Source organism: Aythya fuligula, chromosome 1 (assembly GCF_009819795.1).
Source record: "Aythya fuligula isolate bAytFul2 chromosome 1, bAytFul2.pri, whole genome shotgun sequence".
Classification (NCBI taxonomy): domain Eukaryota; kingdom Metazoa; phylum Chordata; class Aves; order Anseriformes; family Anatidae; genus Aythya; species Aythya fuligula.
The window spans coordinates 74888022-74915274 of record NC_045559.1 but is presented as its reverse complement, the minus strand read 5'-3'; the positions used below and the strand labels follow the sequence as shown (position 1 = coordinate 74915274).

Sequence of the window (27253 nt, the reverse complement as noted above, 5' to 3'; positions counted from 1 at the left end):
ACAAAAAAAAAAAATCAGCTAGGAAGTAAGTTTCTTGCCTGCTGATCAAAGCTATGACCAAATTCTCACTCTAGTCTGAAAAAAAAATCCCACTACTCTGACCAGGATTCAAATTCTATTAACGTCCTTGGACTTTCTATACAGAAATCATCTATCTTGGCATACCTGTCTGAAAATCCTGTACTTTTTGAAGTTAGCATTACATCAACTTCTCCACTATTATTTTCTTTCTTCCAAAAAGAATCTGAATTGTCATCCCATTTAGAGAAAGTGCTGCTTTTCAAATCTGAAGAATCACAGTACCTAAAATAAAAGAAGAAAAAAAAATATTGAAATAGCAGGAACTCTTATCTATATTTAACCAACTGGAAAGTTCAACCTTTCTTCAGGCTGGATATGGTCATGAATATGCAGCAGACTGCCCAAAAGGTCTTATCCCATCAAAGAAAGCACGGCAAAGTTCTCATTACTTTGAAATATTACATCTTCTTTAGTGTCAGGCAAAGCACTGGGAAAAACATTGTCAGGACAGCTGCTTGATTTAAGAGCAACCCTGAGAAAACTTCATGATAGACCCTGTGAACAAGGTTTTCACATTGTGACAACAAGGTATCAGCTATGAAAACAGCCAACACAATTTTCATTTGCCATCTCCTGTCACTGTACATGTAAAGACAGAGATCTGGAATGAACTTCTGCAAAAAGAATCTCTCCTCTTCTTTCCCAACAGACAAAGGGGAGTATATTTAGTGCTTTGAGCAAAGGAGACTCACTGCAATGCAATCTTCATTTCACAATCTTACCACCCCACAGAGTGGATGTTACCTGCAGTAGGTTCTTGAAGGGATTTTTTTCCGCTAAGAGAGGCTTTTTACGCTCTCCACCTTTTGGATACAGGTGGAAAATCTGAAGGAAGAGTCACAGATATAAGCTGATACTAAGTCATTACACCAATTAAATCTTCTCCTGCTCCTGTGAGCTTAGGTTGTTTTCACTGCAACACGACGTGTAAAATAAACAAAAGGAAGGGAGAAACTCCCAGACTAAAGTGGTACAGCATCAAAAAGTAGTTCTGTCTTCTAAAGTGCTTATCTCAGCTGACAATCTCTCTTATAACAGCTTAGAAATATGGCAAGGTGCTATATGCTTTCTTACAACCAGGGTCATTTTCTTTTGCCTGACTGCTCAGCTTGTCCTATGTTCCTTTGGTAGCATAATGTAGAAGCATAGTATAAAAACCTGTGAGGAAGCCATTACGTAGCAAGGCTGTTATTCTTGCCTACCAACAAGCAACAGCAATTTTCAGGAGTTCCGTATGGATGCAGGATTACAAGCAAGTGGTGAGGTGGGGTAGGATGTGAAGCAATCTAATCTCACAATTACCATCAAAACCACAGGATGGAGAGAGGGCTACAAGACCTGATTTGAATAAAATGGCTTATGCTCTCCATCTTTCCTTTTCAGATTTTCCTAAATTTACAGAAGACTTCTTCAGTATTCGTGGAGGGGAAAAAAAAAAAAAGGCAGCATGTAATAAAAAATAAAATGTTACATTGTTATGTTAATAAACTTTTTTTAAAACATAGTACACACACAAAAAAGGAAACACACTCAAGTTACATCAAGGGAGGTTTAGATTGGACAATAGGAAGGATTTCTTCACAGGAAGAGTGATCAAACATTGGAATGGGCTACCCAGGGAAGTGGCAAAATCACCATCCCTGTGGACATGGCAGTAAGAGACATCGTTCAGTGATGGGACTTGTCAGTTGAATCCGATGGTTGCACTTGATGATCTTGAAAGTCTTTTCCAACCTAAATAATTCTGATTCTATATATTTAAACATTTAGACAGTTACAGATATGTATCAGTACTCTAGCATCCAGCATGATTATTTGCTTTTTGGTATATACTAACATGATACTAAAGTTACTTTGCCTCTATTTCAAAGTTACAGCTTGGAAGAAAAGACAATAACCACCTTATAAACCTTACCAAGTCCAACAATATTACTTTATTTAAAGATAATGGAAGTGTGCATCAAATCCGTTAGATAATAGTGCTGCTACAACTAGAAGAGCAAGAGTCAGGAACAGCTAGGTGAATTTATCTTCTAATTATTGATCTGAAACAAATTAAAAAAACCTCTTCCATAATTCGTCTGCTAGTAGACTTACAAATCATTTGAGAGCAGTAGCAGTTCTTTTCAAGGTATAAACAGGGGAACACTGAGATGATACATTTCTATTTTAGAAGTCTGCTGCTAGTTTACTTGGTATATTTGCAATTCTGTCACTAGTGATTACACAACCAAGTAATGACATAAAAGCCTCCATGTTTCTATTTGCCTATCTAAAGTAATTAGGTACAATTTTCCATGTTTCTTTGGCAGCAATCCAAGAAAACATAGTTTACAAAAGCACCACCTGTTTCTATCAGTCCAGAAACAGCTGTTTCATCCCAATTAATGCCTGTAGGCACTCTTCTGTCTCCTTTCCAACATCAGTATTTCATAATTTGCATTGCATTTGTGCTCTGACAGAAAAAAAAATTGCCTACGTTTTTGCATAAATTTTATATTTAAAGACAAAGTCTACAAAATAAGACTACAGACATCTACACAATTCATCTTACATATTAAGATTTATGCTTTTGTATTTGGCATGCGTCTAGGTAATAGAATGATGCAGACAGCAGTAAATCTAGCATCAGACTGATACTTGTTTAATTTTAAACTCAACACTGAAGACACATCAAAGTGCCAGAAAAGAAATGAAAAAAAAAAAAAAACCAGAAGTCATTATGTCAAAAAATACACTAGATTCCCTGATATGGCCAATGAAGGCTGATATACCAATGCTTTTTACATAGTACAGTCCTGGACAGTGAATTAGACAAAACACAAATAGCAAATAATTCAGACTATTTTCACAGAATCACAGAATTGTCTAAGTTGGAAGAGACCTCAAGATCATCGAGTCCAACCTTTGACCTAACACTAACAAGTCCTCCACTAAACCATATCACTAAGTTCAACATCTAAACATCTTTTAAAGATCTCCAGGGATGGTGATTCCACCACTTCCCTGGGCAGCCCATTCCAATGCCTAACAACCCTCTCAGTAAAGAAGTTCTTCCTAATATCCAACCTAAAATACCCCTGGCACAACTTTAGCCCATTCCCCCTCATCCTGTCACCAGGCACATGGGAGAATAGACCAACCCCCACCTCACTACAGCCTCCTTTAATGTACTTATAAAGAGCAATAATGTCGCCCCTGAGCCTCCTCTTCTCCAGACTGAACAACCCCAGCTCCCTCAGCCGCTCCTTGTAGGACTTGTTCTCCAGACCCCTCACCAGCTTCTCGCCCTTCTCTGGACTCGCTCGAGCACCTCCATGTCCTTCTTGTAGCAAGGGGTCCAAAACTGAACACAGTACTCCAGGTGCGGAACATAGTACTCAAGGTGCAGTTTCTCAGAACAAGTGTCTCCTTTTCCTCATATTGAATGGAAGAGATGCCATCCAGAGGGATCTTGACAGGCTTGAGAGGTACACCCATACAAACCTCATGAAGTTCAATGAGGACAAGTGCAAGGACCTGCACCTGGGTCAGGGCAATCCCAAACATGAATACAGACCAGATGATGAGCAGATAGAGAGCAGCCCTACAGAGAAGGACTTGGGGGTATTGGTAGATGAAAAACTGAACGAGCCAGCAATGTGAGCTTGCAGCGCTGAAAGCTAACCCTACTCTGGGCTGCATCAAAAGTGTAGCCAGTACATCTAGGGAGGTGATTCTTTCACTTTCCTCTACTCTCTCAGACCCCATCTAGAAATACTGTAATCAGCTCTGGGGTCCCCAACATAAGAAAGACACAGACCTGTTAGAGAGGGTCCAGAGGAAGGCCACAACTATGATCTGAGGGACTGCTGCACCTCTCCTACGAAGACAGGCTGAGAAAGTTGGGGTTATTGAGCCTGGAGACCTTATAGAAGCATTCCAGTATTTAAAGGGGGCCAACAGGAAAGATGTGGAGGGACTCTTTATCAGGCAGTGTTCTGACAGAACAAGAGGTAATGACTTTAAACTAAAGGAGAGTAGATTTAGATTAGATATTGGGAAGAAATTCTTCACTCAGAAGGTGGTGAAGCACTGGAGCAGGTTGCCCAGAGAAGCTGTGGATGCCCCATCCTTGGAGGTGTTCAAGGCCAGGTTGGATGGGGTTTTGAGCAACCTTGTGTGGTGGGTGGTGCCCCTGCCCATGGCAGGGGCCTTGGAACCAGCTGGTCTTTAAGGTCCCTTCCAACCCAAGCCATTTTATGATTCTGTGATTCTAAATACATTCATGTCATTGAGATAATCATAGAATAACATCAACTATTTCACAACTTTCCTGATTCAGATGTAACCTGAAAATATAATATGTATGTAGACCTGTGGAATTGCCTTCTGGTTTTATCCTGTTTCAAATATATTGCACAGATTTGAATACATAACTTGCATATACTTCTGTCTCACCCAAAACAAAAAGCTGATGTATTACCTTGAACTAGATGAAGCGGTATAAGAGTCTTCTACCTCATCAGCGTACTTTTTCTTCGTTTTTGCAATTGTTGGTGTTTCCTGTTCTATTGTCTGCATATCTGAGACGACTGAGTGAGAAATACCACTGGGGACAGGAAGAAAATAAGTATGTAAAGAGATGACAAAGTCCACACCCTAAAAAATAAAAATGAAAGGCCTAACCTAGTTTCTGAAGCCTGATGACAATGCCAAAGCTCTTACAGTGTTTTAAAAGCTTTTTTTTTTTTTTTTTTTTTTTAAATGCAAACATCTAAGAAAGAGTGGAATTTTTAAAGAAAAGAAAAAACCCTGGAAAGCTCAGCTATAGCTCTCTGAAGCAGTGACAAGACTTCTGAACACACAGACTATTTCCAACAACAGTTAAACAATCATGTGATTTTTCAGAGTTTTGGCTTGTAGTAGATAAGTAGTAGATAAGCTACACTTATGTCTGCACTGTTCATTAAAAACATTCCAGCTACCTTTTTCATAGTCACCTAACAGAAGCAAAAAATCTACATACATCTGTGATCTAAGTTAGTACCTGTCTGGCAGGTTAAAACTGAAATCTATCAGAAGCACTCCTGTCCTCTTCCCTAACAAATACTTGAATCTTTGATGATTAAGTTTCCATAACACTTCACACTTCTGTATACTTTTTCAATTCCCAATCAAAATCAAGAATATCTGCATAAAACTAAAGAGCATCTTAAATAGTTTATAGAACTTCACATACCTTCTGTTGCTGCCAAATCCCATGCCAAGCCTCTCGAATTCATTTTTCTTCCTACCAGATAGATTTAGCTTTTTTTCTTTTGTTTTAATATCTAGATCTCTGTAGGCCAATCGTAAAGATGATACACTAGAACAAAACATATTAGTAGAAAATTAGTATCTAATGTAGCACTGTATTTTGTTTTCTATGTTTACTGAAAATATTCATTATTAATAGGAGCACATTGTTTGTTTTTGCTTGCTTTGTTTTCGTTTTTCAAAATAAAACGTACTATTACAGTTCAAGACATGGTTTTGCATCGCTATTAAGTCAACCTAAAAGTTTTGTGTTTTTTCCCCCCACTGTCATAGTTTTATGTGCTACCAAACGATCATCAAAATTACCCAGTTCTGATATACTACAATACTGTGTCATCCATAATACAATATTAGTAATGTGTTCCTCTAATTCACTCCTTGGCCTCGCTACATCTCCACCCCTACTCCTAATGGTTTTGTCATGTGTTACATATACTTGAGTGATATTTACTAGGAGTAGACTATGCTTTCTTTTAATCAATACTGCTCCCCTCTGTCCCAGAAAAAGTGTCTCAGAAGAGGGGAAGAGAATCTTTGTACCTACAAAATCAAATATTTGATATGACAATCTGTATTATAAAACCTTTGAAGCATTCACAACTTACTATTTTCTGCACAGCTAGCAACACATTCTGTCACCTGAAACATCCTCCTAATTCAAATATAGTAAATGCTCAGAGATGCCATAGGCCTTCCTATATCTCAGACAATATCTTAATTATTATTTTCCAGCAGTACCAATGTAGGAGACACAGAGATTTTTAATCCTGATTACAGAATTGTAGAAACACTGCTTAAAATTTAATTTGGTAGGTTAAAAGGGATACAAATAGTAATTTTAACGAGGAATACGGCAATATTTAATTCACAGACTGTGGCTGGTAAAAAGTGCAATTAACATTATTAGAATCATGGTAAACAAGATTTAGATGCTGCTTGTAGACCTCATGCTCTTCAGTAGATGAGAAGTACATAAGACTGAAAACAAGACATTTCCCTTGTAACTTTCCATCCATTTTGTACAGAAGCAGGAATGAAAATAAAGTTTTGGACCAAAGAGTATTTTCTTCTAGTGTGTGTCCTAACCATTTGATTACCAACACAGGCTTCTCCTGGCTTGCTCTTCTTCTGGCCCCATCCATACCTAACTTTAAACAAGAGTACAAGATGCCCCTACCAAAGTTCACACCCTGATGGTTAGTGCACTCTCCTGCAAGGCAGGGGTGTGTTTCTGAACCAGTTAGGACAAGAAGGGCACAGCATTTGGTCATCTTCCTTAACGGATAGGGATGTAGGTACCATCCTCCTGTAAGGAGTGGGACATCGCTCCTCCACTGAAGAGGCGTTTCAAAAAGGAGAGTGATCTCAATCATGTGATGATTGGATATCCTCTAATTGGTGTGTTTAGAGGGACCTAGAACTTGGGTTCTAGAACTTAGAACTTGGGAACCAAAAGTTCATTGTCTGACATTCAGATGCTTACAATAAAAGTCAGTCATCCACTGAAAGTTTTTTGAAATAAATTAAAAAACAAACAAACAAACAAAAAAAAAAAAAAAAAAAAAAAAACGAAAAATACATCTTCAAATCACAGAATATTTCCAGAGAAGATTTTAACCAATTATTACAGTTTAAGACCAACTCTTACAGAGAAAGTTGAAAATGTTTTCTAAAGCTCAGCTTAAAGCTGCTACTGAAGGAAATTTACCCAGCACTTTAAGTAAAATGATTTGCAGCCTGTTTTATGAAATCTATTTTATGAATATCAAAAATCTCTTAACTGATGAAAACTTATGAAAAATCATAACTCATGAACGATACTTTTTTTTTTTTTTTTTTTTTTTTTTTTTTAAAATTTAGCAGCATGTTCAGGTTTGGCAATCGGTGAGAAATGCAATTTCTGTGGTAAAAGTACTCCGAAAAATTACCGATCTCTTTGCATTTAATAGTTCTGATGCACCAAAAACATCCGTTTCTGCAGAGGACACGTAACGTGGTCAAAAGTAGCAGGCCTAAAAACTTGGTACCATGAGTTCCAAGTGATCCTGTAATTCTATAATTACATTTAAATTCAGAAATGTCTTTAATAGGTTATAAAAAATATACGTTAGCACTTAAGAGAGGATGATAAAATTTACAACAGTAAAAGAGTACATAACCAACTCTTTAATGATCTAATTTTGATGACAACTATGATAACACTAGAAACCAAAAACATGTAGCAGAGAAATAGAATGATGAGAACAAAGAACCATACCCTGAGTATTTATTGAGAATGGACTAACAGATTTGAGGACACCAACAAAAGCATTCAAAGGGTGAAAGCGGCTCCAGTATAAAAGAGTAGAAACTTGAGCAGACACTTCTAGTCATACTTAAACTACCATCTGCTTTCAGCAGTGAAACTCTTACCCAACGTATATTAATAAAACCGAGTACTTGGATGTTTCCTGAGCTCTTAGAGAGACTGGAAAAGTTCAAGAAGAAAAACCTTCTGTGGTATTAATCTTAGCATATTTTATCATTTATTTTACATTATTCATATGTATCAGTGGAATGTCTCCTTATTTTCTGCTTTAAATAGAAATAACATTAAGGTTATTTCTGCAGTAAAAGAGCAACTGTAGAAACATATACCTAACAGGGAGGGGGGAGGGCAGAAATAGAGCGATTACTTTTTGGCCTACCTCATCCACGTTTGGGGATTTTTATTAAGCAAGATTATTAAGCAAGAATTGAAGTTTTATTTGCATTAACTAGTCTATGGTAACATTTCATTTAAAATGTTGACAATTACTTCATTAACGTGAAATTAGGCATCATGGTTTACTGCTGTACATACAATTCATACTTACAGTGGCTCTTCCTTCCCAGTTTGCTTACTGCTATGAAGATCCTGTTGTTCCTTCATTTTATCTACAGCTTGTGCTTGTTTTTCAATCTCATTAAAGCTTTGACTGCTGACTTTTTGTGCCCCCAAACCACCTTTTTGGCTCCAAGCTTGATTTATTAGAAAACAAAAAATAGAAGTCCCAACATTATAACTGAGATAATCACCTCAAATGATTTAAGAGTCAACTTTGAAAGCAATAGCAAACACTACATACCGTTAGGGAGTATACGGCACAACTTTAATAATGATTATGTTGTATAGTAACATAATCAAATTTGTGGCAACTGAACCATTTGTTTCTCATTCACTTAAATCACAATTTATACTTAGAAGTGGCAACAATTTTTTTTTCTTATTTATTATATTAGTTCTCACCAGCCAGTGCTAGTCTCTTATCTTACTATTAAGGATTTATTCATATTTTTAATAAATGTTACACAAGTATTTAATGATTTAAGGTAGTACAGCAATATACAAATTTATTACATACGTGTATGCAAAACTCACAACACACAATGATTAGCTTTTGCACGTGACAAAGCACAGTAAATATTTTTAGATAAATATGTCATCTGAGAGGTTACAGTTTTGTGCTGGTTCTTTTAAAACAATTCTACTTCTAGCTCATTACTTCAATACAGGAAAACATATTCTTTCATTCTGATTATTGATTACTTAAAAAACAAAACAAAACAAAACAACTGAATACTACAAATATGAATCAACACAATGATGGAGATTCAGATGTGGCAAAGCCCTCAGCCTGCTGTTCTCTGTCTCCCATGCATTTAATTTGTCATCTGCAACACTGCAGCAATATGAATTTTCACAATATTTTTATCTTAATCTGTTAGCACTTTAGTGGCTTCATGTAAGAGCTCTGGTCTATGTACACAGAGTTGTACAGTTTTAGTCTCTGACACTAGAGTTCACAAACTGTACATGCACTTGTGAACCCAGTTATGTTCGTACTGTAAGGGAACATATCTGCGTAAGCCATTTAGAATAAAAATGAAATTCTTCTTGCATATTAGGGCCCTCTAGTGAGAGCAAGGAATAATACTGTTCAATCTAAACAAATCTGCTATTCAGGTCCAGACAGCACCAAAAAAAATGCTCAGATATACATGTGGAAGTCTAGACAGTTCAGTGTGCTGTATACACGTAAACTCACTTAGAATTTATATGAGGTCAGAGAACAACCAATTAATCTTAAGTACTCTACTACAGAGTAATAGCAATTTATTAGACAAATTCATCTTAACAATAATCCATTTTGAAACAGATCATTGGCTGTTTGATATAGAACAGATTTTCTATTGCTTTTTATTTTCATCTATTGTTACTGATATGTGTACTATTTAGTATTAATGTACACAATACATTTCCAAATTACAATCTACATATTTCCAGTGATTTATAATACAGAGAAAAATATGCATTAACTATATAGACTTACCCCCTTCTTAACTTGATTTGGCTTCTTTTTTATGAAGGTGGTATTCTCTACAATGATTAAACATACATTACTCGACATACAATTTCATTAATTTCAGAATTGCAAAAGTGGATTTCCATAATTTCAGCCTCAAAACAGTTTTTCTATTTTTTTTTGTTTCTAATGCCTTAAGTATTACATTTTCTACATGAAGAGGTTAAAAAACTAAACAGAGTTACATAGAACAGAGTGATGAATATCACTAAGAAAAGGTAGGAAAAAGACTCTGAGGGTAAGGTACCTATTGCCAATTCTTAATAGGAATAAAATTATGGCTCAGTTTCCAGTTGTGGATACCAACTAGTACACAAACTTGCCATTATAAATCACACTAGAGGTCCACTTGTTTCCATACCACTTCCAGGATAAATTATTTTCTGGATAGAAAGATATTGGTTATACTTAAAATAAGCAATGATACAGATAAAACATACCTGTATCATCATAAACACACAAAGTGTGAAAGTTCCAGCCTTAATGCTTTGTATTAAATACTGAAACACAGTAAATGAACCTACATTCTGCTCATTATGAAATCTGACAGAACTCCTAAACTTGGTATTTTTAATGACACTTTTTCAATACACTTGCCCCCATCTCATAAAAAACAAACTAAACAGTGAATAAAAAAAAAAACAAAACAGTGATGAAGCAATATGACACACTCCTCACTGTTAAGTAAATTAAAATTCTGGACACTGGAGATTTTGTATTACAAATACAAGATTTGTAAACTAAATTTTTATGTTTAGTTTTCTGAAAAGGAAGCAAAATCTATCTAAATAGGGACCTAATGTGCTTCCTTAGCTTAAATAGCAAGCCATTCATCACAGAATGGTTTAGGTTGGAAGGCACCTTAAAGATCACCTAATTCCAACCCCACTGCCATGGGCAGGGACACCTCTCACCAGATCAGGTTGACAAAGGCTCCATCCAGCCTGGCCTCAAACAACTCCATGGATGGGGCATGCCCAGCTTCTCTAAGCAACCTGTTTCAGTGCCTCACCACCCTCATGATAAAGAATTTCTTCCAATATCTAATGTAAATCTCCACCTTTTCAGGTTAAAACCATTCCATGTTGCTCTACCATTATCTGACCAAGTAAAAAGTTGTTCTCCATCTTTTTTTTTGTAAGCCCTCTTTAAGCATTGAAAAGCTGCAATGAGGACACCCCAGAATAATCACAGCACAACGCTCTATTAGATACACAACCTGAAGCAGCATAACGGAAGGTGTAAAGCATTACTGGTCACCTATTTCAGGTCTGATACCCATAATATTTAAATTCATCAAGTCAGCTAGGACAAGATAGATAAAACCAGAATGCAATTGACTAAAACTGATGGATACTGTTTAAGAAAAGAAGTTGTAATACAAATTAAGATGTATAAAAGTAACTCATGCACACTGCTATTAAACTAAGAATTTCATGTCTTCCCTAAATTCTTAGTAAGTATGAATATAGAAGTACACTATACTGGCTGCTATCTTCTGCTTACACTCATTACCTAAAGCAGCTTTTGGTGATGTACTAAGGTAATCAACACTTGGTCCATGTTCCAGTCCACCTGAAAGGATGACGAGTAACAAAGTTAAGAATACCAGAAGGCTCATTTGAATGCTTAAAATATCTAAATTAAAATACCAAAACACAACTCACTGTCCTCAGGATACTGCTCGATACAGATACCACAATGTGCTATTTCTGTCACAGCTTTTCCCGTTACTAACAGAGCAGCATGCACCCAAAGATTCATCTGAAATCTTCTGAATCAGATTCCAATTTGGATTCATATTAAACATTATTAAAGGAATATGTAGTCCCACGCAGTCTAGAAACTTCTAGACTTAAAATCTTCTAGAAACTCCTTCCTCCCCCAAATACTTAAGTTATTAGCATAAGGTTATTTTAATTATTAAGTAAGGTAAAGAGAGTCTAAACAAAGAGACTATCAGAAAATGTAGCTTATTGTTAACAAAGAATCAGTCATACCTTCATAGCATTCTGGAACATTTTCTGAAGCTTTCTGCTGTAGAGAAACTGGCTGTGGCTCTGATAGTACCCATTCAGTATTCTTTGCATTGAAAAAAAAAAAAACACAAAGATCAAAAGTGCACACAACATAGAATACATCTAATAAATATGAGCACTGTGCTCAAAGACCACTAATTAGCTAAAATTGGATTCCTATGACTACAGCTTCTATGTTTAAAACCTGTTACAGGAAATGTCTACCTATACTAAAAAGCATTGCTGAGCACCTGTATTCCTCTCTCAGAAATAACCCTCAAACACATCCTCCTCACTAGGCAAGTCTGTGACCTGCTCACAATAATACCCACTTAGTATTAGCTTTTCCACCTATGCTGTGCCACTGCCAGTCCATGCTTCTCTTCCTTAAAACCTCGATCTCATAAACTCCTGATATTTCTCTCTCATAACCATACTAAAGAATCTCTTGCCCTGAAGCACACAGACTGCTTGTCTCTGATCCCCTACTTTTGCAGCTATCCAAAAATTCTGCTTTGAAAATTTACATTATATTATATATATATTGTTTATATATAATAGAATATATATTACATATTATTATATATAATATAAATTATATAATATATATTATATATTTATAAATTCTATATATAATATATAGATATTACATATTATTATTTATAATATAAATTATATATATAATATGTATTATATATATTATATATTGATAAATTTTCTCAAGGGGTTTTGTAACAAGTTGCTACTTCTCATACTTCAGCCTAAAAATATTTACAACACTTCTCTGCTTAACTCTTTCTCTCTAGCTTACTGCAGTTTATGATTTTCCAACTCACTTTCAAGTATTCTTCCATATTGCCTTTTGCAAACAAATACTGTTTACTTTTCTACTATCAGAACAGATGATCATCTGATGAAAATACTAGACTACAACTCACAAAAACTAATTTATTTTTTTCTTTGCAACAAGCATTTCTGAGTAATACAGCATTCTTCCCAAACTGTAAAACATAAATATTCTTTCCCTGGTTCAAAGATGTCAAAATTCATTTTTATAAGACATTCAAATATTGACCATAGTAGAATTTCCTAAAATAAAACAAACTGATAAAAGGCTGAAATTTCCTTTAAAATATGTTTTTGAAACATTACAAAAACAACAAAAAAGTTATTATTTTAAAATGTCACAATTGAATAACTAAAGGAGAGGGGAGTTTTTTCCTTTAAATTACAGCTTTTCCCATTCTTAAGCACCCTAGATATATTAGAAAGTCAATTAAAAACCTGCTATTTTTACTGTGTTCCTTACCAGGTCGCAGATATGAGCTCGCATATTTTTTATACTTTTTATTACTGATGATGATATATATGGATCACCACAACATCATGACTGGGGAATGAACGCAATGAATGTTTACAAAGTGTTGAAGAATATTCACAAGGCCTAATATGATATGCCAAGTTCTTTGCATTCTTCTCTATCCCAAAATATGCCTCATGATGATACTTAGTTGTAGGTATTCACTGATTGCAACTATACTAGAAAGCAATCATGTCAGAACACTTAATATTGTTGAAATATTTAGGAATACTAGGCACAGCAGTAACTTAATTATTCCAAGTTTAAGATCACAACTACTGAAGTTGTTTTTAATGGTATTTTTTAATCTAAGACACAAGAGAGTCTCTGAAACACTGTTCTCTGAAATAAACACAGCATCTGTCACTATAATGCACTGAGAAAGCAGAGCAGAGGTGAGAACAAATAAATGAAAACCAGAAATAGCAATAGCTTTCAGAAAGTTATTTTAACTTTTTCAAAGAGGACGGAGAAATTCTGGAGGAAGAAAAAAAGCACCTGCTTAACAAATAGCATTTTTTTCCATTCAACTTTATTCATCAAAAAAACAGTTATCACATATTAAGTTTAGATTAGGGCATTCCCAAGACAGGAATCATGAGCCAAGAATTGCACGCCTAAGAAAAACACAGCTTCATTTCACATTTAGCTACTATTTGGGTCATTCTAAATTATCATCTTAGAAAGTGGTTCACATCCAGGAAGAATTTTGAGACCCACAGAAGGAAAAGCAGGTAAACGTTAACTCACTGACTTATCCTTTCTCTGTTAGATTTTCTTACAGAGTTTAAAATTAATCACAGAGCACACAGCTCTCTTAAGAAGTCAGAAAGCAAACAAGAATTAAATACAGGCAATCTATACCTTAGGAGAAACATGGGATGCAAAAAAGTCTTCCTCTTTGTGCTCCGGTGACACAGGTGGCATTCCACATCCATCTGTCCACAGCTAGAAGTATTTTGGGAAAGGTAGAAAGGAAAGAAGGAAGAGAGGGAGATTATTAATTTTACCAGATAACTGCATGAATGCATCCTAAAAAATGCACTTACCTTAAAACTTTTTTTTTCCCCCCAAGTTAAAAATATTCCTTTTTAGATTCAATGTCTCATGATGTCTTCCCTCAAATTACCCATTTTCTTCCTAACAAAATACTCAGTATAAGCTCTGCTGCAGTAATGTTGTCAAAATTTAATATCACTAGAGCTTTACTTGAACTTGTTTTACATCTAAAGCTGTCTAGTAAGTAAAAAGAAATATTCTCTTAAGTTAGTGATGAGAACCACATTAACTATATCTGCCATACAAAATTATAATAATTAAATTTCATAGTATTTGATGAACAGATTAGAAGAAAGAAAAGCAAGACATTTTAATTAATTTATTTAAAATTCTCACTCATTTGATCAACTTCAAATGAATTAGCCATGGACTTAAACACATTGAATTAAACTATCAAGACATTCATTCTGCATATATAGAAGAGGGCCAATGTCAAACTTATTTAACACCTCAGCAGATCTAAATAACGTGTACTTCGCTAACAACTTCTTCCTGTCAGCAACCTAACTTCAAAGCTTTGACAGCATGCCTGCATTTTTAACAGAAAAGGATGTTCAGGACATATATATTTTTTATATATATATATATATATATATATATATATATATATATATATATATTATATATTATATATATGTGTGTGTGTATATGTAGTTATATATATATAACTAGCAAGTTTTATATATACATATATATATATATATATATATATATATATAAAACTTGCTAGTTTTTCAAATGTATTTTTTGTAGAAAAAAGGAAAAAAACATTTATCTGTTCAAATTAAAACCCACTTAAATCTCAACTAGTTTGTAGTTAACGCTATTGGCACTTTTATGTTTTTATATGCTGTACTTCTCAGGAATAATTCAGTTACAGAGAAGCAAAAATAAATACAATATATAATTCACAGAGAAGTGCTGGTGTTTTTGTTATACAGTAGCACAAACAATTTTTCAGCACGTTTGAGAAACAAAGTAGTTTCCTTTTTGAAGAATACCTGAAGTTTCTGCCTAGAATTCCTGTAAGTTATTGTAAATCCTGCAAATGGTGTTTTGAGTAACCCAAAATATGAGGTTCAGCTCTACCCTCAATAATTTTTTTCAAAAAACAACAAAGTTGCAAATAGTTTACTCCACAGCTTGTAACCTCACTGCAACGTGTACCAGTACCTCCAATAGGCAGATAATCTTTCACATTAACTAGAAGCTTAAAATTGCTCTAGATGGTAAAGAACAGAAAGTTTTTGAAAAATCTAAATTACATAAGACACACATTACTCACATCAGTACCATGCTTTCTTGTTGCTTGCATTGCAAGAGATTTAATTTTCTCTTTGTAAAGTTGAGCAGCACGACTGTTATACTTTGCATTGGTATCACTTGTTGTGCATCCATGTTGATGGAAAAAAGCAGACTATGAAGAACAAGATGCAACGAGAAACAAATTTAAAATCAATACCACTTAACATAAAAATATATCGCAATGCAGCAAACTACTCTCCTCCTGTATCTAAATATTTTAAATTATGAAGTCTGTGTAAATTTCCAAAATAAGAAGAAAACTCCATTATGGCAACATATGTACATGTAAAACAACAACATTAAATTAAAATAGATTAGTGGTATGTTTCAAAAGCACATAGAGATACAAGCTTCCAATCATATACAAAGATTTGTAGTTTTGAATGTAACAAGGAAAGGATGAGTTAACTAACTGCCAACACCTGTGCTTCAAAGGACATTTCTGATATTCTAAAAGGTATCACTTGCTTTCATCTCGAGCTTGCTAGAAAGAACAATGTATGCTTGATCAAAATGGCTATATAAAAATGGTCTTCCTTAAAGTGTATATCCACATATATATGTATGTACCTATATATAGGTACATGTGTGTATTCACATATACATATGTGTGTATTCACATATACATATGTGAATATATATATATATTCACATACACACACTATTTATATGTGTGTATTCACATACAAATAAAAACTTTGTTTGAAAGATTAAGAAATGGAAAAGCTGGGCATTTTTTTAGTACCTAGAATTAACTAGCAAATGATGTCACATGTTCTTGCACAGAAGAACTTAATAGACTATTACAGTAAAACATAGTAAACAAGTTTCCGATAGGGTCAGCAAATCCAGACAATTGAAGCCTATAACCTCAAATGTAAATCTAATACATAAGTACCAGACTTCATATAAAAGTTAAGCCACCATACATTTCTGTAATTACAACAAAAACAGTTATAAACATAACAAGTGTCAAAAGGACTGCGTATATTTGCATTTAGGTGTGTATATATATATATACACACACACACCCCTATGGAGCTGACATTCAGAGCTTTTCTTTGTAAACCCTAATTCTAATCATTTTAAGTGTTTATTCTGAAAGCAAAAGGAACTCACATCACCAAATTTTCTAGCAATCTCATACACAGCTATAAAGCTCATAACCGATTCAAGATTCAGTATCACCAGGAAATTACAGAATAGAAATACTAAACATTAATCTGAGAGTATTTCTAAGCACTAGTTGGTAAAAATAGAATTCAGCATTTTATTGGAACAAAAAGGAAATTGTTTTTTAATGCAATTAGAAGGAAGATGTTGCTTTTACTTTTTAAATGTTGAAGCAGTTTACTAAGATGGTCTTTGAAGTTTCAGCTGTTTATCCTGCTAGGTAATCCAAAAGAGGTCATTATGAATTTCAGGTGTAAGAGATGTGGGTATATTAGACCTACTGGTACAATGCATGATAGGAAACAGTGACATCCAAGCAGAAAGACAAAAATCCATAAAATTAAATAATAAATGTTTACTGTTAATCTTCTGTGAATATGCTTTCTGAAATTATCTGATGTACTTTTCAAAACTTGCACTTCCTTCCTACCAATTGCCTTTAAATCTACGGCTAAAAAAGGAAAGTATTTTTCATGCAGAATCTACCTCTTCTGATTAGTTAAAACTATGATCTTTATCTATTAAGAGGCGTAAGAGAAACTTGATGAGCAAATTCATATAACTGCATGTCGTGGTTTAACCCGGCTGGCAGCTAAATACCACGCAGCCGTTCGCTCACCCTCCCCCCTCCCTCTCTGGGACAGGGGAGAGAAATGGAAAGTGAAGCCCGTGAGTTGAGATAAAGACAGTTTAATAAGACAGGAAAATAATAATAACAAAATAATAATAACAATAATAATAATAATGTTACAATGGTGATAATAGGAAAGTAATAATAATGTGTACAAACAAGTGATGCACAATGCAATTGCTCACCACCCGCTGACCGATGCCCAGCCTAACCCCGAGCAGTCCGTCCCCCTCCCCCCGGCTAGCCACCCCTATATATTGTTTAGCATGACGTCAGATGGTATGGAATACCCCTTTGGCTAGTTTGGGTCACCTGTCCTGGGTCTGTCCCCTCCCAGCTCTTACTGCACCCCCAACCTGCCTGTTGGCAGGATAGAGCAAAAGGCTGAGATGTCCTTGGCTTGGTACAAGCACTGCTCTGCAACAATTAAACCATCGGGGTGTTATCAGCACTCTTCTCATCCTAAGCCAAAACACAGCATTCCACCAGCTACTAGGAAGAAAATTAATTCTGTTCTAACTGAAACCAGGACACTGCATTATACAGAAAGATACAACTTAGAAAGGATAGACAGAAAAAATAGGGTAAAAACACCACTTTAGTTCTGAAGTTACACAACCACTCAGATCTGCAAACCAGAGACAGTGACATGCTGAATGCCTAATTCAAAGAAGATGGTTTGACTGGAAAATGCAGAAGGGGAAGATAAATAATAATGATCCTTGCTCAATTCATCGTTCTTTGTATGGAAATATTTAAAATATTCTAATACTGAAATATTTAAAACATTAAATATTAAATTCAGAGATGGTAAGATTTAGGAGAATATTACAATCACAAGACTCAAGGAAAGCAGATTAAGAAAGCAAATTAAGAAATTGTAAATGGAATTAAAGCTTGGTTGAGATGGAACACAAAGAAGCTCAAGACTTACAGTTTCTTAAACAACGTTTAAGGACTAAAAACACATGAAGAAAGATAAGGGGTAAGTTTCCAGGGCACTGGAAGAAAAGTAGAAGTTTCTTATGAAAGTTACATGTTTGGACACAGAGTAATACAGCTTAGGGAAGCAATCTTAACTACCAGTGGTTGATCTTTGAAAAAAACATATGGGAAAAGAGGTAAGATTCCAGAGGAGCTGACTGAAGAAAGTATTGTCTTTTTAAAAGGAAATTGAGGACAATACAGCAGTCAACACAAAACCTTAGTTTAAAAGAAAATATTATGAAACAAACTTATTTTTGAGTATGTAAAAGAATTAAATCAAAAGTAACAGATTATATCAATTAGCCAAAACATTGCCATTTCCTCTCTCTGACAGTGTAGCACATCTTATCTTTACTTTAACTGTACCTAAAGCCTAAGTCATATCTTGACTTCAGCAGTGACATGACCTTTGGCAAGACATGTTCATGAACTACATACAGAAATAAGGTCACAGGAAAACACTTGTTAACTAGGTTTACAAGCAGATGTAAGGCCATCTTTCATCAGTTATCAATGTTTTGCTGTTAAATTAGATGCATTTTCAAGGAATCTGGTCTAGTCTTTTCAGTGATTTTTATTAATGACTTCTAAGAAAAAAAACTTTTGCAGACTATACCTACATGAAAAAGTTGCAAGAAGTATGGAAAGTGAAATCAGCACTCAAAAGAATTCTTAAAAACAAGAAGAAGTAGAGAAATGGATTGGAGAAATAAAAATATTCTAAAAGATGTGAGCCAATAAGGAAAGACAATAGCTTCCAAACCTAACAAGCTTCAATGTGCACGGCAAACACTCAAGAGTACATACAGCATTTGCATTTCCTCCAACTTGCATGCATCTCAGTTGAAACCAAGACCAATTGGAATCCAGTTCTGTAGATCTGAAGAGAAGGAAATATTTTTAATGTTATCTTCACAGACATTTAAAATCTACCTTGTTTGTGTAAAGAGTTTATTTCCAAAATTATCTGGGGGTGGTAGAGGGAGCACTGAATATGAGAATTCTAACAGTCATAATACTGTGATCATCAGGAATGCATTCTTGAAAGACCCCTTTGTAACATTCTTTTATACAGTGACAAAGCAACAGAGGAAAAATACAGATTTTAGTTGATAAAAAACAGCTGCTTTTATCTGCAGTCCATTCTTAGATGCATTGCTCTCACACACTTCCAGCAGTTACATATATGAAATGGAAGGTTCTATTTAATAGGACAAATACACCTATAGGACATAAATTGGGTTACTCACCTGAAATACGAGAAGCTCATTAAAACTGCACCAACTGACTGAGCCTATCCAAGTGCTGCCACCAAAGGGGAGTATAGTCCTTTACAAAAAACCCCTCACTTCCTACCCCATTATGTTGCCACCACAGTGCTAGTACTGAACTACTTCAGGAAGCACAGTTGGCAAAAAAAAAAATAAAAAATATTTAGGTCTCTAAACTGGCTTGCTAGACTGTCAGATTATCATTATGATCAATATACTGTAGCACTGCTGAAGATAAGTAGTAAATAATAAAGTAGTATTTGCCTCAGTCTTGACTGGAAAAATGATAGAACGCTTCAACGTGCTTACTCACTTCTTTGTTTTCATCACAGACTCACAGAATGGTTTGGGTTGGAAGGGACTTCCAACATCATCCAGTTCCAACCCCTCTGTCATGGGCAGGGACACCTCCCACCAGACCAAGTTGCCCAAGGCCCCATCCAGCCTGGCCTCAAACACCTCCTGGGATGGGGCATCCACAGCTTCTCTGGGCAGCCTGTGCTAGTGCCTCACCCTCTGAGTGAAGAATTTCTTCCTAATATCTAAGCTAAATCTACCTTCTTTCAGTTTAAATCCATTACTCCTTGTCCTATCACTACATGCCCTAACAACCCTCCAGCTTTCCTGTAGGCCCCCTTTAGGTACTAGAAGGCTGCTATAAGGTCTCCCCAGACCCTTCTCTTCTCCAGGCTGAACATCCCCAACTTCCTTGACCCATCTTCACAGGAGAGGTGCTCCAGCCCTTGAATCATTCTCATTGCCCTTCTCTAGGCTTGCTCCAACAGGTCCATGTCCTTCTTGTGCTGGGGCCCCAGAGCTGAATGCAGTGCTCTAGGTGGGGTCTCACGAGAGCAGAGCAGAGAGCGACGATCACATCCCTCACCCTGCTGGCCATGCTCCTTTTGATGCAGCCCAGGATATGGGTGGCTTTCTGGGCTGCAAGCATACATTGCTGGCTCACGTTAAACTTCTCATCAACCATCACCCCCCCAGGTCCTTCTCCTCAGGGCTGCTCTCAATCCATTTTCCACCCAGCCTGTATCTGTGCTGGGGATTGCCCCAACACAGGTACAGGACCTCATGCTTGGCCTTGTTGAACTTCACGAGATCCTCACGGGCCTACCTTTCAGGCCTGCCCAGGTCCCTCTGGATGGCATCCCTTCCCTCTAAGCCTGTTGACTGCACCACGCAGCTTGGTGTCATCAGCAGACTTGCCAAGGGTACCCTCAATCCCACTCTCCATGTCACCGACAAAAATGTTAAATGGCACTGGTCCCAGTACTTACCCCCTGAGGAACGCCACTCATCACTGATCTCTGCTTGGACAGTGAGCTGTTGACTACAACTCTGAGCGTAACCATCCAATTCCTTACCCACCGTGTGGGCCCATTCATCAAATCCATGTCTTTTCAATTTAGAGACAAGGATATCATTGGGGACAGCATAAAATGCGTTGCATTTGTCAGTTATTTTTCAGTTATTCTTCCCCTATCCAATGCTGTAACGCCATCAGAGAAGGCCACCACATTTGTCAGGCACAATTGGCCCTTAGTGAAGCTGTGTTGGCTGTCACCAATCACCTCCTTGTTTTCCAGGTGCCTTTGCATAGTTTCCGGGAAAATCTGCTCCATGATCTTGCCAGGCACAGAGGTGAGACTTACTGGCCTGTAGTTCATTAGCTCTTCCTTTTTTCCCCTCTTTAAAAATGTGGGTTTTATTTCCCCTCTTCCAGTTCACTGGACTGCCACGACTTCTCAAATATGATGGACTGTGGCTTACCAACTACATCTGCCAATTCCCTCAGGACCCGTGGACGTACCTCAGCAGGTCCCATGGACTTGTGCACCTTCAGCTTCCTTAGCTGGTCTTGAACCTGATCTTCTCCTACAATGGGTGGTTTTTCATTATCCCAGTCCCTGCCTTTTCTTCTGGGGCTTGGGCTATATGGTTGGAGCTCTTGTCAGAGAAGACTGAGGCAAAAAAGTCATGAAGTACCTCTGCCATCTCTATATCCTGGGTGATCAGGTCTCCTGTTTCCTTCTGGAGCGGGCCCACAATTCCATTAGTCTTCCTTTTATCACTGACCTACCTATAGAAGCCATAATCTTCAATGTACAAAAAAATCTGCCAACAAATATGCGCTACTAACAAATACTAGAAGCAGGTAATGGGAATGTATGCAAGGTACAAATTCTACCGAAGCCTACCTATTTACCTCATTCCCAAGTAGCTATCAGATAAATCAAAGCTTTTACAAACATTAAAAACTTTCAATCAGAAATTAAGAATGCATTTTCCTCTCTGAACAGCCATCTCAACAAAATAAAAAACATCAGAAGTTGAAAAAATACCATTTTTAATGTAAAAAGTATACAAACTACTTACCGAATGAAACTTAAGTGAACACCAAGGGATCGATGGGTCCCTGAACAATCGATACAAAGAAAAACTCCGTATGTTATGCTTGCCCAGCTAGGGTTTTTTGACCCGCAGTCAAAACATACCTTTAAGAAAATAAAAATCATTAATGTGACTTATGCATAACCACTTGTTAAAGTTGTATTATAGGTCATTCTAACATCCTTGTAGTGATCAGAATTTAATGAATTCATCCTTATAGCATGGATGTCATCCTTCCAGCACAGATTACATGACAACTTCACATAACCCTAATTTTATAAAGAGTAGTTGCACAACCTGCCCAAACTCATATGCCTTCACCCAAACTAGACAGGACAACACAAACTCCTGGTTTCTGTCCATCATCAGTTTATACGTAGATCACAGGTTGAAAAACAGTGGGGCAGAGAACCCACATCAATCTAGTTCAAGTACACATTTAACACTTCCAACTTAAGTACACACTTCCAACACTACTGATATACAAAAGCTTTTAAGAAATGTTTTCACTTCCTTGACAGGCTGGGAAGAAAAAAACAAACAAACAAACAAACAGAAACACTAACAAGTCTCCTTGCTAGAAACTACACTGATGTAACTAGAGATTTGTGTCTACATACCCAATCAAACAAGCCCTGAGTTTACATTCAAGTCAGCTAACCTATCACTAACCAAATTAATTTCAAGTAGATGCCCAAGAGCACTTTGAGGCTAAACTCCTAGCTTTACTGTGGGTCTCTGTATCTTACGCAGTGCGCATTTATCAGGCACAAGTTCACCATCAGATTCAACACCGACTCATCCTCAATAAAAACATTTTTAAGTCTGGGCTTCAGTTAGACCAATAACCTGCAACACAAATGGAAAGCATGGAGGTTACAGTTTCTGCATATGCAAGTCCACTCTTTCTCTCTCTATGGAGGCTTAACAGTGCACTACTGGAAGGAAAGGAGTCTGGAAAGCATGTATGTGTCCCAGTACTGTTTGTGCAAACAGGGTCATCCACTGACATACAGCAGAAAGAAGAAATAAGAGAAAATCCACACAGAATGAGGGATAGAAGGAGGGACTGGAGAGATGCCCTGAAGTAAGCACAGGTAGGAGAATGATATGCAGGAAGTTAGGGAAAAAGAATGAGTAACTCTTCATGTATGCCACATCACAAGAGAACATACAGCCTGAAGTAGTCAGAATTCATCCGCTTTTCCTCAATTCCCTCCATTCTTTGAGCTAATTCCAATATAAATAAATAAATTACCTCATCTTCACTTTAAATTGGCTGTATTCAAACAGTTTCTTACTAGGCCAAAAGTAGGATGAAGACAACAAAATAAGACAAGATTGTTGGAGATCAAAGCCAAGACAACAGCCTTGGTCCTGCTTCTAACACAAGAGAGAAGAGCAGACTTAGAGCTGTAAGTTTCATTGAAATTCCTCAGAGCAGAAATTGGAAAAGAGAATCTTAAGCATTACCAGGTGGTTAAAAAAATCCCACGGTTAAAAAGGTTCTGTTATTAACATCCCTTTCCTGGAACAAATATAAGTGCTTCTTAATTTCAGCTTCTTAAAAGTTAATTGCATCACCTTGGAAGCTAGCTGCCACAAAGCAGCATAGCTCACTGGCTTCACATATCCAGGACCTTATCAACCATCTATCAGACACCTGTGAAAATTATTCAAAAATTGTAGCTTTAAGGATTGTGATGCAACTCAGAATGACAACTAGTTTTCTTGTGAAAGTAACGTAAGAACTATCATTTCCATCATGTTATGTGACAGAAATAGAAACATTTTATCAAGTTAACTTACTGAAACAAATAAGCATAAGTTAACTTACACTCATGTTGCTTGGCTTCCTCATTTTAGAGTGCTTTCCACCACATAAATTGTAACAAGAAATTAAAACAAAATTAAAAGGGATTTCAGAGCCTACCTATGAAATCATTTCCATTTTAAATATGGCAACTGTGTTTATTGGAGTGAGTTAGGTACAACTAAGATATGAAAGTCTTCATAAAAAACTAATTTGAAGGATACACCTAAATAATCTATTTCTTTTTAACTACACCTGTATTATTTTTGCTCTTTTAGTGTTCAAGCATTTCAGGACAGTCTAGACTCGGGAACAGTCACTTCGGAGAAAAAAAAGGAGTAAAAGTTGCAATCAAGATGTTTTTACCAGAATGAACAAAAAGACAGGTCCACAGCAAGTCATTAAAACAAACAGGATTCATCTTGTATGAGAGGTTGAAGTTAACAGATCCTTTATGCCTGTTGGTAAATAAGTTCATAGTACACGTTGTTGTTGGATATGGCAACATGGTAATATACAGCCTCTGGAAATGCTAGCTTTGACACTTCCAAAGAGCTGGTGGGGCTCAGCAATCACCTGTCACTGAGGTCAGTGTTAGAAAGGCACTTTTAACCACACAGTGTTGCTGCTGCCACAGATAGTTTCGTATCTCCATGCTCGCTATCCCTGTTGTGCAAGACCAGCACACAGCCGCCTGAATGCTGGACCCACTGCTACTCAGGTGGCAGTTTCGCGACTGGTCAAAGGTAATCTTCATCCGAGCAGCCACTCTGTTCCTTTCCAACCGCTGTATCCTGATATGCTTTCTTTTCTTGCATCAGCAGTAATAATCTGTCTTGTTGATCCTACTGGAAACCAACACTACAAAAGCGCTTTGACTCAGAGCAAAGGTAGGTCCAACTCACATCATGGCCACATCATCAGCAATACCAGTGTAAGGGAGGGAGAAGAAGCATTTGCCAACAGAAGGAAACTGGACTGGAAGCTGGACTAGAAGCATTGTAAACTTAAAATGACTTGAGTGAGATGTACTATAGTATATTCTGCTGGGGTGGGGGGAGGGAGGGAACATGACCACAACACTTCCCAACAGACACACAAACCCCACAATTCGCACTGTAATAACAAAACTGCAGAACTAATAAACCACCACCACAGCACGCCTACTTGGTTTTCAGCCAGTTCAGATCCTTGATTTAGGTCTCCAAGCAGAGACACGAATGCTATCTTCAACAAGAGAAGAGAATGAACCAGAGAACAGGAACCAAAAACTACCTGTTTCAGAGGAACAGATTTGTGCAAACTAAAAGAGTCTATATACCACAGTCTCAGGGTACAAGTTATCACAACTGGTGAGCTTTATAAACGTTTAAACAATATTGGGTACCTTAAGGACTATGAATGTCTTTTATGTGTACAAAATACATCCCATTTAATAACTGTAAAGCATTCGTTAAACCTTGTCAGGCGATCCTGTACACAAAGACATGAAAATTCCAAAAAGCTGTTTCTCATGCTAACCAAAGGAAACCAGAGGACGAATTACAGGTACGCTATTTTCAAGACAGTTACTCAAACACGCTACAATCCACACGTTAAACTGCACGCTTATTTAAATGAGAATCGTTTTCCCTAGCCTCACGTGCCCTGGGAGCTACCACCATGCACCTCACCTAGCGCAGCACAGAGGTGCGTATATGTGTATATATATGTATGTATATATACAGGTGTGTATGTGTCGGGGCTCGGTGGGACGAGGAGCAGGCCTCCGCGGCCACGGCAAGCCCCAGCCGCCCCTCCGGGAGCGGCTGGCGGACAGCGGAACCCCGCCGGGCCCCGGGGCTCCCCGCCCGCCCCCCGCCCCGCCCTCGGGCAGTGCGACGTGTCACCGCCACGGCGGAGCCCGGCCGCCGCCTCCCCCCGCTCTCCGGCGCCCCGTCCTCCCGCCGCCCTCACCTTGTTGGTGGGCACGGAGCGGAGCCGCTTGAAGATGGCGGCGATGTCCTGCTTGCTGGGCTCGCACATGGCGGCGGGCGAGGCAGGAGGGCCGCCACGGAGAAACCGCCGCCGCTGCCGCCCGCTCCGCCGCCGGCCGCCCCGCCCCGCCGCGCAGGGCGGGACCTCGGGGAGCCGCCCGCCTGCGGCCGCCGGCGTGGCGAAAGGAGGCGGCGGTTGCCGTGGGTACAGGCGGGGGGGGCCGGGCTCCCTGAGATAGCGGGCAGGGGGCCTGCGCCTGAGGAGCCCCAGCGCCTCGGGGCGAAAAATAAATTAAACATGGAAGGACAACAGCTGTGCTGGTGGCTGGTTTGGGAAAAAAATGACGTGGGGCAGGTGATAACGTGCCTACTTAGATAACATGCTTTATCCAATGAGTAGGTTTCAAGCGCTCTGTAAAAATTTCTTGTGAAACCATCGTTCCCGCTCAGCATTAGCACTGAACTATGTGACCAGGGACAGGGTGCTTGTGGCAGAGCTTGGCCCCTCAGCACTCCTACTCATCAGAGAGCACCGGGGTCTCAAGGTGTTACACCCCCATCTCCCCTACTCTTCTGAGGTGTAATTGGCCATGTAAGGAACAACCAGAGTTTGGACAAATTTTCTATAATACATTTTCTTTCAATTTGGAGGGTGTTCTGGAGAGTGGCTGCTCTAGCCTTCTGCTAACAGCAGCACCATAGATTATCTAGGGCCCAAAATAGCCATGTTCAAGTCCTTCCATGACAGTCTAACTTCAGCACCTCGTTTCACTCTCTTCCACAGCAGCTAACAGCCCCCCATTCTTACCTGTCAATGAGGAAATAGTCCAGGGTGATGAAAGCCATTACAATCAGGGTTGTGGCAATGTTGCACAAAACATCCACACAATGCATGTTGCTGCAAGCCACCAGCAGTCTTGGGGGAGGCATAGGTTTGGGAATCACTGCTGGAACACCTGCTGCCTGCTGTCCCCTGCACCAGGCCCTCAGCACTGCGAATCAGAGGCACATGAACCAATAGTGCCTTTGCTGATCAGTACAAGTCAGTTGTTTGTTATCCTGACAGGCAGCTGAACACACGAACATTTCACTCGTTTTTGAGGTATTGACAATTCCTGCAGCAGGCCAGCAGCCTCCACTACAGATCAACTTTGTTCAGGCTGACACTATGTCACAGATGGTGGGATTGATTATATTATAGGATAGCAGTCCAAAAAACATCTGTATGCATATAGCCAAATAACACTGGGACTAGACTTAAAATAACTGAGCCTGTATACGCATAACTCCATACCAGCAAACATAATCAGACCCCATGGCAGTCACCTGGGATCAGGAATGCCTAACAAGAGATATGTCTTCACTCTATGAGTGAAGTTCACATTTCAGGAAGACAGCCTGTGAGTCATAGGAGCCCTACAGCACACTCCTGTCCAGAGATGCTTACCAAATCCCATCTGACTGCATGAGGGCTGCCACTGGCCTCAGAGGGAGAA

At 37.9% G+C, this 27253-nt stretch overlaps 1 protein-coding gene across 1 annotated transcript in view; it reads right to left on the bottom strand.

Annotated features, from left to right (window-relative positions):
• The window catches only part of ARFGAP3 (ADP ribosylation factor GTPase activating protein 3), a 32789-nt gene extending 6912 nt beyond the window's left edge, over positions 1-25877 (bottom strand). The window contains 12 exon segments of the mRNA XM_032202787.1: positions 166-303; positions 4547-4672; positions 5303-5428; positions 8235-8379; positions 9728-9778; positions 11280-11339; positions 11765-11846; positions 14007-14090; positions 15487-15618; positions 19105-19177; positions 21954-22072; positions 25738-25877. Of these exon segments, the coding sequence (XP_032058678.1) occupies positions 166-303; positions 4547-4672; positions 5303-5428; positions 8235-8379; positions 9728-9778; positions 11280-11339; positions 11765-11846; positions 14007-14090; positions 15487-15618; positions 19105-19177; positions 21954-22072; positions 25738-25806 (1205 nt within the window). The 5' untranslated portion in view covers positions 25807-25877.
• Between the last annotated feature and the right edge of the window lie 1376 nt (positions 25878-27253).